Below are 11889 nucleotides of genomic sequence, written 5' to 3'. Positions count from 1 at the left end.
ACAGTTAATTGTTATTGCAGAGAACTGGTCATCTTTCCTTATCCAAACATCCTAGATAAATGATAATAGATGGTATCAATGAATAATTCCAAGGTAGATTCATCCATAACTCCCAGCAATGACCAAAGACGCCACTTCGATGCTATCTATGCCATGCACAAACCCATCATTAGAATATGAGCATACACGCCAGACAAAGGTTTCCAACAGGATCTAAAAAGTATTATCCTCCGCAACCTTGCCTGCATTTCTCGTTCTCCGACCAGACCCCCAACCCACGTTTTCGAGTTCCTTAACTTCACCCACAATGAGGTCCTGATTCGCAGGCTTCTTTTCGACGAGTTTGCCTGCCTGGTTGAGGAATTTCTCGCGCATTGCGACAGCATCCGGGTCTTCGTAGTTTAATTGTGTCATTGGAGGTGTTTCAGACTCCTCTTCTTCATTAATACGGTCTCCTTCGAGGAAATCGAATCTCCCGCTGTTCACAAGGGACGGTATCCCGTCTGTATTGACGCTGTCTATTGCACTTCCGCAGCCATCTTCATTCAGAGTGTCGATTGAGCTAGCGCGAGAGAACCCTTTATGTTCGGTAGAGCGGACGGAGGCATGAGAGGGCGCTCTTCCAAGAAGAGGCTTTCTGCGCCTTGAACGCGGCCGGTCGCCGTTCTCTCCTGTGTCTGATGTGGAGCGCGAGTTTGCTGCTCGTGCCTGCTGGAGGAATCCGCTCAGCGTTGTTTCGATTGCGGTTAGGGAGGTTGGATCTGTTGTTTGTTCTGAGGCTGGACGCTTCCTTGGTGATATGTATGCTGCATGTTGTTGGCTTGGTTCTTTTGTGGGGGATTCCCTTATGGTGGGTTCTTTTTGCAGGATTTCGGACTTCTCCTGTAGGGGTGTTGAATGGCGCGAGGGGGCTTTGTCTGATTCCCTTGATGTTTGTCTAATGAGTTTGTTCGTTTGAAGGTGATTTGGGTGGGATTGAGATTTGATTGCGTTGTTGCGTTTGTTAGGCTCCTGGGACTGTTCCTTTTGCTCCGGGCGAGAGCCAGCTCGCTTTTCCGGGTCTCGACTGCTTTCTGAGATTGGTTTGCGAATTAGAAAAGGCTCGAATGGCTGTTTCTGTGCTTTTTGAATGGTGGTCCATAGCCAATCGACGGTGACTGCGGGAACGTTCCATTCATACGTATGCCTTAGCTTTTCTTGATTTGCAGAACCAGGATCATTACATAACAAAACAGATGCAGTTGGTGTCAGGTACTCATTATAGGTTGCCCCTGAAATGGTTAGTTCACGAAAGATACCGAGCAAGGTACTCTGAACTTACCAATAAGACCTACGAGTTTCGATAGATGTAGAAGATCTATACGAGATACACCTGTAGAGCAGATTTTCATACCGTCGAGCCCTAGCATGATTAGTCTGCACATCTATACAGGAACAGAGAATAGGGACTTACCAGGGATAGGGATTCGAGGGATTGGGGTGTTCGCAATGTGTGATTCTGGGGGTACTAGAGCCTTGGCATCAAGGCATCTTTCCAACCACATATCGGTTACAATTTCACATTCGAATGCTAGATCATCTGTGGAGGGAACCTGGGCTCGAGGCATCTTGTAGGGGACAATTGTGTAAAGACCATGGCCTCTCTTAGGAATGTCCGGCCGAGAGAATTCGCTCAATGAGCCGACCAACTGGGCTCCATTGAACGAGAGATGTTGGCGGAGGACATTCGTCTGTAACTTGATCAGATGCAATAACAAAAAAATTATTTGCGCACACAAACAAACCTGCTTTGAAGAGAATCCATGAATGAAGAAATAACAACCGTCCAAAAAGCCATCACGGTGGCTGGTCGTTTCTGAGGATTTCTGACGAGGCTTTTGGATCTTTTCATTGCCCTGCTCAAAGGCTTCTGCAAAGGTAGTTTCACTAGCGAACGACTTGGCCTCTTGAACCATAGATGCGCGCTTAGCGAGCAACTGACTATCGTCTTTCTGTTGACTTCCTCTGGAGCCTGTGCCTACGATATCACCCCAGATCCCTTCGTTCTGGTCTACCAATTTGGCACTTGCGATGCGGCGCAACTTTCTAGGGCGAGGATTCGACGAACTCTCATTACCCGGGTCTTTCTCCCGCGGAGTGGGCTGTGCGCGATTCCAGGCCCCCGCACCCTGCTGCTCTTCCGGCACAAGCGGGTGATATAATGTTTCCTCCAGGACCATTCCACGCTCTATACTGTCGGTGAACCATTTCACAGTAACGACCTTGATGTTCCATTGCGTCGCAAACTTGTACTTCTGGCTCTCCGTATCTCGTGCGACAAGATGGGTGACTTGTTTCGTAAGATCTTTTCTGAACTCGGCTCCATGTACAATGGCTGTGTCTTGGATATAGTTTCGAAATGCCACTGAGGTAAAAAAAAAAAAGCCTCAGTATATGTCGGTGCGGCGTAAAATGCCCATTCCTACTTACTGTCCTCGAACCCTGTTATACATATACACAATCCGGCAAATGTCGGGAATTTGTATTGTTCTTCCAGACCTCGAACGTCTGTATCCTCTCCCTGCATCCATGATTGGCGGACCGCTTCTACCCACTCGGGCTTGAGGACAGTCACATCCGCTCGTTCTCGTGCGACGAATTTGTATTTCGCGGTATTGATCTCGCCGACAATCAAATGGGTAACATCGGAGGTTAGGTCAAGTTTGAGAGTCGCTCCCATCTGGCGCGCGATTGTAGCCAGCTCCGTCTAATTTCGAGGACGTTGGTCAGCTGTCGCAACCATTTACTTATAAGGGTATGGGAGAAAAAGTAAGAGCATCAAAGATTCTCGAGAGAACAACATTTCACTGACCCGTTGTTCTGGTAGAATGGACGTGAAGCACAGGACCACCCCCGCAAGAGGATGCTCCTTGTCTGCCGTCTTATTAGTATAATGTCATATAATCATAATACTAAGTGGTATAATTACTTACTTGAGGCACCCTTCTCTGCCATGCTTCATGATTGGCAGCGCATGAAAACAGGCTTGCTCATGGATTGATTTGATACTTCCGATGCCGCATTGGCGCGTTTCCGTGATGCGCTATCACGTGATCGTAGTACTTTAGAGAAAGGAGCAAAGACACAAACGTAAGAAGCGTTAAGCTGTCCTCTCTGAGCTAGAAGATCTTCTTATCAGCAATTCAAGCTATAGCAACTGTTTTTTTGTTTCTTTCATTTATATTTCTGGCATCTTGAAAGTTACAGTGAAGAAATGAACTTTGCCCTGTGAGATAGCCCTTATCGGAATCACGTGTGATATGGAGCGCGTCTCATTCTAGAACGCGGGTCGCGAAAGTCCCCAATCAATGATATTGGGTTTATAAAGTGATGCACCACTAAATCATATTTCTCCAGTTTGCGTTTTTTTTGTGTATGTTTAAAAGAGGGAATCTGATTTTATTTCATCAAGTTTTATTCACATTGTCCAAAATTAACATTGCAGGTTGCATGCAGATACTCGACTGCCCGACAAGCGCCGGAAGAGACCGTAATGTTCAAGAAAGCTGTACAAGACCATTCAGGAGGATCAGCTAAACCCCTTCAGTCCAGCCTTCTTCGCAGCAATGGGATGCAACCACCGAAATTGCCGCCGCAGTCAGTAGGAGTCAAACGGAAAATCGAAATGGCCAATGCCAGCGGATCTGCCTTAGGGTCTTTGCACAGCGCCGTATACTTCGATGAGAATGATTTCGATGATGATCTCGATTTGGATAGCGAAGAGTCAGAACCAGTTATACCACCGCCAAAAATTGTGAGGCCGAATAATGAGCAACAGATACCATTTCACGGTACAAACCCAACTACCTTGGCGACGCATACGAACAAGCCGGCTCAAGTATCAACGCCTGCGATGAAGAATGACGACTTGGAGATAAAATACCCTGAGTTGCCTCCAATTCCTGACGATGATCCGGTGCCATCCAGCAGTATACCAGTTCCTTGGTCCTCATCACCACCCTCTCACTTTCAGAAACCTACCAGTTCACGAACTCTGCCGTGGCTTAAGAAAGAGGAGCCGACGCCAGCAGTACAGTACAAGAAGCCAGAAACGCCTGTGCGCTCTAAATCTACTGCCATATGGAACAAATCGGCGAGCGCAATCAAGGAGGAACAAAAGGAACTACGCCGACAGTATAAGAGTCAGAAGTCCGAATCTGTGCAACATCGCCCACGTGCTAAGATAGCGCCTTTATTTCTCAGTGATGAACAAAAGCACGTACTTAATGCCGTTGTTGAACAAGGGAAGAGTATATTCTTCACCGGTTCCGCCGGAACTGGAAAATCAGTTCTTATGAGAGAAATCATAAAGAAACTTCGCGACAAATACAGGAGAGAACCTGACAGAGTGGCAGTGACTGCTTCGACGGGTCTTGCTGCTTGTAACATCGAGGGTGTCACCCTCCATAGCTTCGCAGGTATAGGGTTAGGCAAAGAGCCTGTTCCTGAGCTTGTTAAGAAGGTCACAATCTGCATCAACCCTTATAGGAAGGTACTTATATTGACGCATCACAGGTCAAGAGAAATCCCAAGGGCCGGAACCGTTGGCTACGTACAAAAGTTCTGATTATTGATGAAGTATCCATGGTTGATGGAGACCTCTTTGACAAGCTCGAGGAACTTGCTCGACGGATTAGAAACAACGGCCGTCCTTTCGGCGGTATTCAGCTTGTCGTCACTGGAGACTTCTTCCAATTGCCTCCGGTCCCTGATGGCAGTACTCGAGAGGCGAAGTTTGCGTTCTCTGCTGCTACCTGGAACACCTCTATACAGCACACAATCCTCTTGACCACCGTTTTCCGTCAAGCAGACCCGGATTTTGCCAACATGCTCAATGAAATGAGACTTGGAAAGCTCAGTCAGCGGACAATCGATACCTTTCAACAACTACAACGGCCACTTGACTTTCATGATTCTCTTGAAGCTACGGAGCTGTAAGGCCACGCCATTAAAAGACTATACAGGCACTAACATGGAATCACTTAGGTTTCCAACACGCCAAGAGGTAGAGCATGCAAACGGTGCAAGAATGCAAAGACTGTCCGGCGAAGTGATGACTTTCAATGCGGCAGATTCGGGCACAATTCAAGACGTACAGCATCGTGAGAAATTACTGGCCAACTGCATGGCTCCACAGGTGATCCACCTCAAAAAAGGAGCGCAAGTCATGCTCATCAAAAATATGGAAGACACACTCGTCAACGGGTCAATCGGACGAGTGGTCGCATTTATGGATGAGGCAACATTCGATTTCTACCGCGAGAATGAAAGCGACTTCGCTGGTGACCAGGGAGCCCAAACCGATGAAGAGATGATGGATCGCGCCCGCAAGAAGCTTAAATCTCTTGCTCACAAAGAAGGGGGTGTCGTGGTGAGCAAGAAATGGCCTCTCGTCTGTTTTGTACAGCCGGATGGAACCGAAAGACACCTGCTTTGCCAACCAGAAACATGGAAGATCGAGCTTCCCAATGGAGAGGTCCAGGCTCAACGAGTACAGGTCCCATTGATTCTTGCCTGGGCTCTGTCTATCCACAAGGCTCAGGGCCAGACCTTGCCGCGGGTTAAAGTCGATCTTGGACGAGTTTTCGAAAAAGGTCAGGCTTACGTTGCTCTAAGTCGTGCAACGTCCAAGGAAGGTCTTCAAGTCACACGGTTCGATGCGCGAAAGGTCATGGTGCATCCCAAAGTCACCGAGTTTTACTCTAAACTCATCAGCATCACTGACGTGCTCAAGCCGAAAGGCGGGCCACGGACTATTCCTGGCCATTACCCTGAAGACGACTTTGAAGATGATTATCTAGACTATCTATAAAGGTAAGAGCTTTCACTCACCGCGTGGCATACACACAAGACTTCTATTATTACGTTCTTCATTTCTACTTTACATCTAAATATTGATAAGAAGCCCCTATCCTTAGCGGATACGCATGTAACATGATACCATTGTGGGTTTTGAGTTTGATTTGTGTTGATATCATGTGAGAGATGAAAGTCACATATACTAGCGCATGCACAATGACAGTTGAATTGAGACCAATCACATTTCTCACTAGCCCTCTCTAGTTAGTACTGTAAATCCCATTGAAGTACTATCTAAAATAACCAACATAAGATAAAACCATGAAATTCAATTGGAGGATCAAAAGTTACCGACAGGAGGGCCTCGCCTCGTGGTAAGATTTTGAAATATACCGAACTAAAGTAGGAACCTTGTAAGCCACCCCACTTGGGCGCGCCTGCTTATCGATAAGATATTTAGCACCGCACGTGACGTCGGATAGAGCTGTAGCAACGAGCTGACAATCCACTTTTGCGACACTGTACTACAGAACCAACATTTGTTCTACTTTTCCCTTGCCCCCTTTCGCCAGTCCTTGGCATGCTTGTCAGATAGGCGATAGTAGGGTGATTGTATACTGAGTGATTGTTCACCATGGCTTCCGAATTCATTGGATACAACGTTCTTGTGACGCTCAGAACGCCGCCTAATGCAACTGTCCAAGGAGTCGTCGCCAATGTCATAGGTCAACGTCTCATGCTGCGAGATGGTAAGTGAAGAGGATCCTATTACTCTTTTCTTGCATCGCTCTAACATGCCACTGCTAGTCGCCCTTTCGTGGAGCCCCCAGAAATTTCCCACGTATTTCATTGAAGCTGCCGACATTGCCGACCTCTCTCTTGGACCGAACCCCAGTGCGCCCTCGCACAATCAGCAGGCAGGCAGGGAGATTCATAACATAGCCCGTGTGCCCCCTGCAATACCGGCGCAACAGTCATTTGTTGACCCGGCCATCCTAAGCTTCAGCAAACCATCTTCTGAGCAATTTAGTCAGGCCGCAAGAACAGGAGGGCCGCAGCTTCAACACGCTCCGAATGACCGGTTAAGCTCCCCAGCTTCTCAAAATATTCAACCCCCACCTCAGGTCCATCGTGACCAGTCCGCAGTCCTTACAGAACCATTCAGCAACTTGGAACTGAATGTAGAGGGCAGAGCAACGGAGCCTCGCAATGCGCCGCAGGAGAACGAGTTGCATGGATCTGTTCCTGCAGGAAAGGACGACTTTACGACTGCACCACGCTCTGCTACCCAGGTCAACCCAAAGGGTGGTCGTCGCGTTGGCCAGAACAAGTCCCAGCGTGCAGGGTTAACGCCTGTTAATGAGCACGATGGTGCGGCGAATACAAATCCAAAGACCCGAGGGTGGCGTCAGACTGCCTTTGTACAGCCTGCCAGTCCACAAAAATACAGAGAAAGAGAGCCCAACTCACGACGTCGGAAGAAGAAGGACCGCGGTTCTTACGCGGAGGATCCCAGTGGTTGGGCAACAGAAGATGCTACCGACATTCAAGAACTGGGTGACTTCGATTTTCAAAGTAATCTCTCCAAATTCGACAAAAGAAGAGTCTTTGAAGAGATTAGAAATGACGACACCACCGCAGATGAAGCACGATTGGTCAGCTTCAACAGAAGGGTCCCCAAGCCGGGCACCAACGGTGGGAAGAATCTGCATTGGACTGAGAATGTGCTCGATAGTCCCCTGGGAAGTGAAACTGGAGACACTGACCAGGAGCCAAGTGACGCGAAACTTAGTAGCGGGAACTACTCAGGACGCGAGCTCTCAAGAGGGTCAGCACGAGCCCAGAGCCGGAAGGGAAGTGGCATTCTAGGACAACCCCTGGTACCTCCCCAGATTAGCACTGTTGGGCGTGGCCAACTCAGCGCTTCTCGTACTACCAGTCCTCGCCCTGGAAGTAAGGCTTCAGTCTCGGCATCGCCAATTAGCGGACCCGGCGTCCCTGGAGCTTCCTTGCGCCTCACTACCACGAATAGAAGTTGTCCGACTGTGAGCCCGCTACAAGCCCTCGAAGTCGAGCAAATTGCGGTCGCTGAACTTGGCCTGACTGAAGACATGATCACGGAAAACGCTGGGAGAAGCATTGCTGAAGCTGCCGTTGGCCTGTTGTCTAACGATGCCGCTGCGCCTACCATGCTTGTGTTGACCGGCAACCATCGTACTGGTGCAAGGGCCGTATCTGCTGCTCGTCACCTCCGTAATAGAGGGCACCGTGTGACTGTCTGCATGCTTGGTATTGAACACGAAAATGAATTACTCGAGAGCTGCCGCAAGCAGATTGATGTCTTCAAGAAGATCGGTGGACGTGTGCACAGATGGGAAGATCTATCAACGCGGCTTTCGACCTCTGAATTCAGTCCTGATCTAGTCCTAGATGCCCTATTCGGCATTCACATAGCCTTTGATGATCTCCGCACCGACGATCAAGCTGTGGCCTTTGAGATGATCGCCTGGGCCAACCGAAGCAACCTCGAAGTTCTATCCGTTGACGTTCCATCGGGCTTTTCAGCTTCGAGTGGTAAGTCCCTCCTACTTTCATGTGCATTTTGTATTAACGTAACTAACACAAGTCAACTACAGGTGAGGTGACTGTAATGGAGGGAGGCCGTGTGTGCGTCAGTTCCAAATCAGTAGTCTGCCTCGGGGCGCCCAAGACTGGAATTATAAATGCACTGCTAGCCGGGGAGGGTCTTACTTGGAGCCTTTCCGTAGCAGACATTGGTATTCCTCAGATTGTGTGGAGGAAGTATGGGACACGTCGCCGGCACGGAATTGACTTTGGCAATCGCTGGGTTGTGCCTCTACGCTACCAGCCATCCTCTGCTTGAAATTGCTCGTGTGTGGTAGCCCATGCCCTTTGCTTGACGACTGAACTGCTTAACTTATGGCGTTATACGGGTTTTTAAAAAAAAATAGCGGGATTGATTTAGGGTATACCCCTTTCTGCAGTGTCAACTAGATGCATCATGCTAGTCATAGCCGGTTGGCTGTACTTAGGCGAAACGAATTTCATAACGAATGGATTGTACCATATGTAGTTTTTGCAAGGCCAACTCACTGCCTAGAAAGTGAAATATAAATTCATGGTTTTCTAATCAACTACCTAGCAGCCGATGCCCATGTCAGTCCGTATGTTCAATAAGGTAGATCATTCTATCCTCCAGATGGATTAATTCTAGTCTAGCCTTATTTGGTTAGCTTCGCATCTATGCCGGAGCAATACATCATGTCTTGCGGCGCGGCCAGCGGTCGCATTTACGAAGATTCGGTCAGAATATCAACATAAAACTTCATCGCCGAGATGGGGAAAGGTCAGTTTAGTGAAATAACGTGCTAGGCTGCTTGATAAATATAACTTAATTGCTAACAGACCCTTTGCCTCGTAGGGACGGATAAGCTTTATGTATGATACACCTCATTGAAGATTTGTTCGCGATTTATCAGACTACAATGTTCTGGTTACTGATCGCAAGGTTCAAAACAGATCACACATTCTGAGTGGGCATCAGGGGATTCGTATTCTGCGAGCGCCGGAGCAGGAGGCGGGAAAGGAGGAGACAATGCACCCTTCAAACGTCTCCCTTTCAATTTCTGCTCTCTCTCACTGCAGCCATTCGCGCACCCGGTTTGCACGCCTTCAGGAACAATTTTCGACCTCACCAATATCCTCCCTTGGATCAAGAAACATGGAAAGAATCCGGTAGATGGCACACCACTCAAAAACTCCGACCTCATTAAACTCAATATCGCGAAGAACGAATCGGGGGATTACGTCGACCCAGTAACCTATAAAGTCTTAACGGACAACACACATATTGTCGCCTTGCGCAATACCGGAAATGTTTTCGCGTGGGATACCGTTGAGCGGTTGAATATCAAGGGAAAGCTGTGGCGCGACCTCGTTACGGATGAGGAATTCGGACGCAAGGACATAATCACCCTACAGGATCCCCAGAATATTGAGTCACGGAATCTCAGCTCCTTCAATTACTTGAAGGAAGGTGAAAGTGTTCCTGGACAGAAAGAGGAAGAGTCCAATGTAAATGCCAGCGCGTTGGGAAGTTCAGCCAAGATCTTGAAGGCAAAGGAGGCTGTGGCTAAAGCCCGTTCGGAGAGAGCGCAACGAGCTGACTCTAGCGCTGTCACCAAGAAGGCTGATGGTAGTACAACTACAAGCACTCAATCCAAAACGGCCTCGTTCCAATCTGGGAAACCTACACCATATAATGCAGCCAAGTATACTACTGGTATGGCTGCGGCATCCTTCACGAGTACCGGTTTAACACCACATACATCTGCCGAGCTCGCACTTCTTTCCGACGAGGAATACATGTTAAAACGGGGACGTGTAAAGCAAAAGGGTTATGCTCGAATCTCAACCACATCCGGGGATATAAACCTGGAGCTACAGACGGAATATGCGCCAAAAGCCGTGTGGAACTTTATCAAACTGGCTAAGAAGGGTTATTATAAAGATGTCACCTTCCATCGTAATATCAAGGGCTTCATGATCCAGGGCGGAGATCCCTCGGGTACTGGTCGGGGTGGTGAAAGCATCTGGGGTAAATACTTCAATGATGAATTCGAGGGACCTCTGAAACATGATTCCAGAGGGACTCTCAGCATGGCCAACAAAGGCAAGAACACTAATAGTAGCCAGTTGTAAGGTTTCCTACCTTGCCTATTGTTTGCCTCTTTTCTGACCCCCACACTATGTTGGAAGTTTGATCCTTACGGCCTGTGCTAACTTTGCTTTATTAGTTTCATTGCGTACCGTGCTCTCCCACATTTGAACAATAAGCATACTATTTTCGGTCATGTAATTGACGATCCGACTCCTTCGTCCACCACCCTAAACAACCTGGAAACGCACCCGGTCAATTCATCAACGAATAGACCTACTCCAGACATTCGCATCACAGATGTCACAATATTCGTGGACCCGTTTGAGGAGTTTCTGAATCAGAAAAAGGCGGAAGAGGCGTCAGGGAAGAATAAAAAGGTCGATCCAACAGAAGAAGATCGGGAAACTCAACAGGAAGATGACGACCAAGTTACTTGGACAGGGAAGAGAGTACGCGGCCCAGGCTCTACAGCAGCTGGCGGTGATGCTGGAAGCGGAGTCGGAAAGTATTTGAAGGCTGCGCTGGCTAATCAAACTACTCAAGAGGAGGATGAGATCGTGGAATTTGTAGACGAGGAGCCCGAGCCTGAACCGATGCGGAAGAAGTTCAAAAGTAGGGGAGGGTTTGGTGATTTCAGTTCGTGGGATTGAAGGTCTCCCTGTTGATGCTATCTACCTCGTTCTATACGTACCTATAGGCTAGATCATAATAGGTCTATATAGCACGGTGTCTGGGGTTTGTCCTAAAAGATCTCTATATGAATGTATGAATATATTCTAGGATACCTAGTTCATCCGGAATTTTGCCCTCAATATGGTAGGATGTCTTGCTCAGGACCTACGATCTCTGAGATATGGTCAATGCTTCTATGATTTGCGGGCTTTTAATTCTTCACCGTTTAGGTAACAAGGCAATCGAGTCAGTTACATATATATCTGTGTACAAGCTAGTCGAATCGTACAATACGAGAGAACGATCCACTGCGACTAATAGATACTAGTACTGGTAGGGAAAGCAAGGCACAGTGAATGGGTGATATACCGTACCATATCAGGATATATCGTATAGGTTGGGATCTCATGATCCTTGACCCCGACTTAGTCCCAGGGGAAGTAAAAAGAAAAAAAAAAAAAAAAAAAAAAAAAAAAAAAAAGCAAACGTTTTGCCTCACTACTGTAAGTGATGCTGCTTTGGGGGGGATCCACAGGTCCCATTCCGTCCTCGACTAATGAAATAGTCTGGGCGGTCTTCCGCCCTTCCGGCACTGGCGTTCGACCGCCTGCGTGATTAGTTAAAACTCTCCCCCGACCTGGGTTTAGCGCGAAGAACGGGAGTGGGAAAAGTGACCTGAGTTGCTCTCCCAGCAATGA

General features: G+C 48.0%; 3 protein-coding genes across 3 annotated transcripts; 2 read left to right on the top strand and 1 right to left on the bottom strand.

The window, feature by feature from the left end:
- Positions 1–213: 213 nt before the first annotated feature.
- F9C07_2234816 (nucleotide excision repair factor) lies at positions 214–2994 on the bottom strand (the record flags this gene model as incomplete). Its single annotated transcript, XM_041286597.1, has 7 exons — positions 214–1271; positions 1322–1402; positions 1454–1730; positions 1785–2404; positions 2470–2746; positions 2852–2913; positions 2973–2994. The coding sequence occupies 7 exons, from the start codon at positions 2992–2994 to the stop codon at positions 214–216; spliced, it is 2397 nt and encodes a 798-aa protein (XP_041148294.1).
- A 259-nt stretch (positions 2995–3253) lies between these two features.
- On the top strand, positions 3254–5851 carry F9C07_2204478 (DNA helicase PIF1; the record flags this gene model as incomplete). Its single annotated transcript, XM_041293372.2, has 4 exons — positions 3254–3267; positions 3496–4501; positions 4555–4973; positions 5026–5851. The coding sequence occupies 4 exons, from the start codon at positions 3254–3256 to the stop codon at positions 5849–5851; spliced, it is 2265 nt and encodes a 754-aa protein (XP_041148293.2).
- A 513-nt stretch (positions 5852–6364) lies between these two features.
- Positions 6365–11652, top strand: F9C07_2223051 (peptidyl-prolyl cis-trans isomerase). The gene is made up of 7 exons (XM_041293371.2): positions 6365–6587; positions 6646–8412; positions 8475–8689; positions 8825–8919; positions 9141–9162; positions 9379–10556; positions 10656–11652. Exons 1-7 carry the CDS (start codon positions 6473–6475, stop codon positions 11167–11169), a joined length of 3906 nt encoding a protein of 1301 aa, XP_041148292.2. The 5' UTR covers positions 6365–6472; the 3' UTR covers positions 11170–11652.
- Positions 11653–11889: the final 237 nt, after the last annotated feature.

Source organism: Aspergillus flavus, chromosome 5, assembly GCF_009017415.1.
Source record: "Aspergillus flavus chromosome 5, complete sequence".
NCBI lineage: Eukaryota > Fungi > Ascomycota > Eurotiomycetes > Eurotiales > Aspergillaceae > Aspergillus > Aspergillus flavus.
Note: the sequence above shows the minus strand (reverse complement) of the source record. Positions and strands in the feature narration are given on the sequence as shown.

Coding starts and splice junctions, on each gene's coding strand:
- F9C07_2223051 (XM_041293371.2), top strand. CDS start 6,473: ATGGCTTCCGAATTCATTGGATACAACGTTCTTGTGACGCTCAGAACG. Junction 6,588..6,645: donor ACGTCTCATGCTGCGAGATG/GTAAGTGAAGAG, acceptor TGCCACTGCTAG/TCGCCCTTTCGTGGAGCCCC. Junction 8,413..8,474: donor GGGCTTTTCAGCTTCGAGTG/GTAAGTCCCTCC, acceptor AGTCAACTACAG/GTGAGGTGACTGTAATGGAG.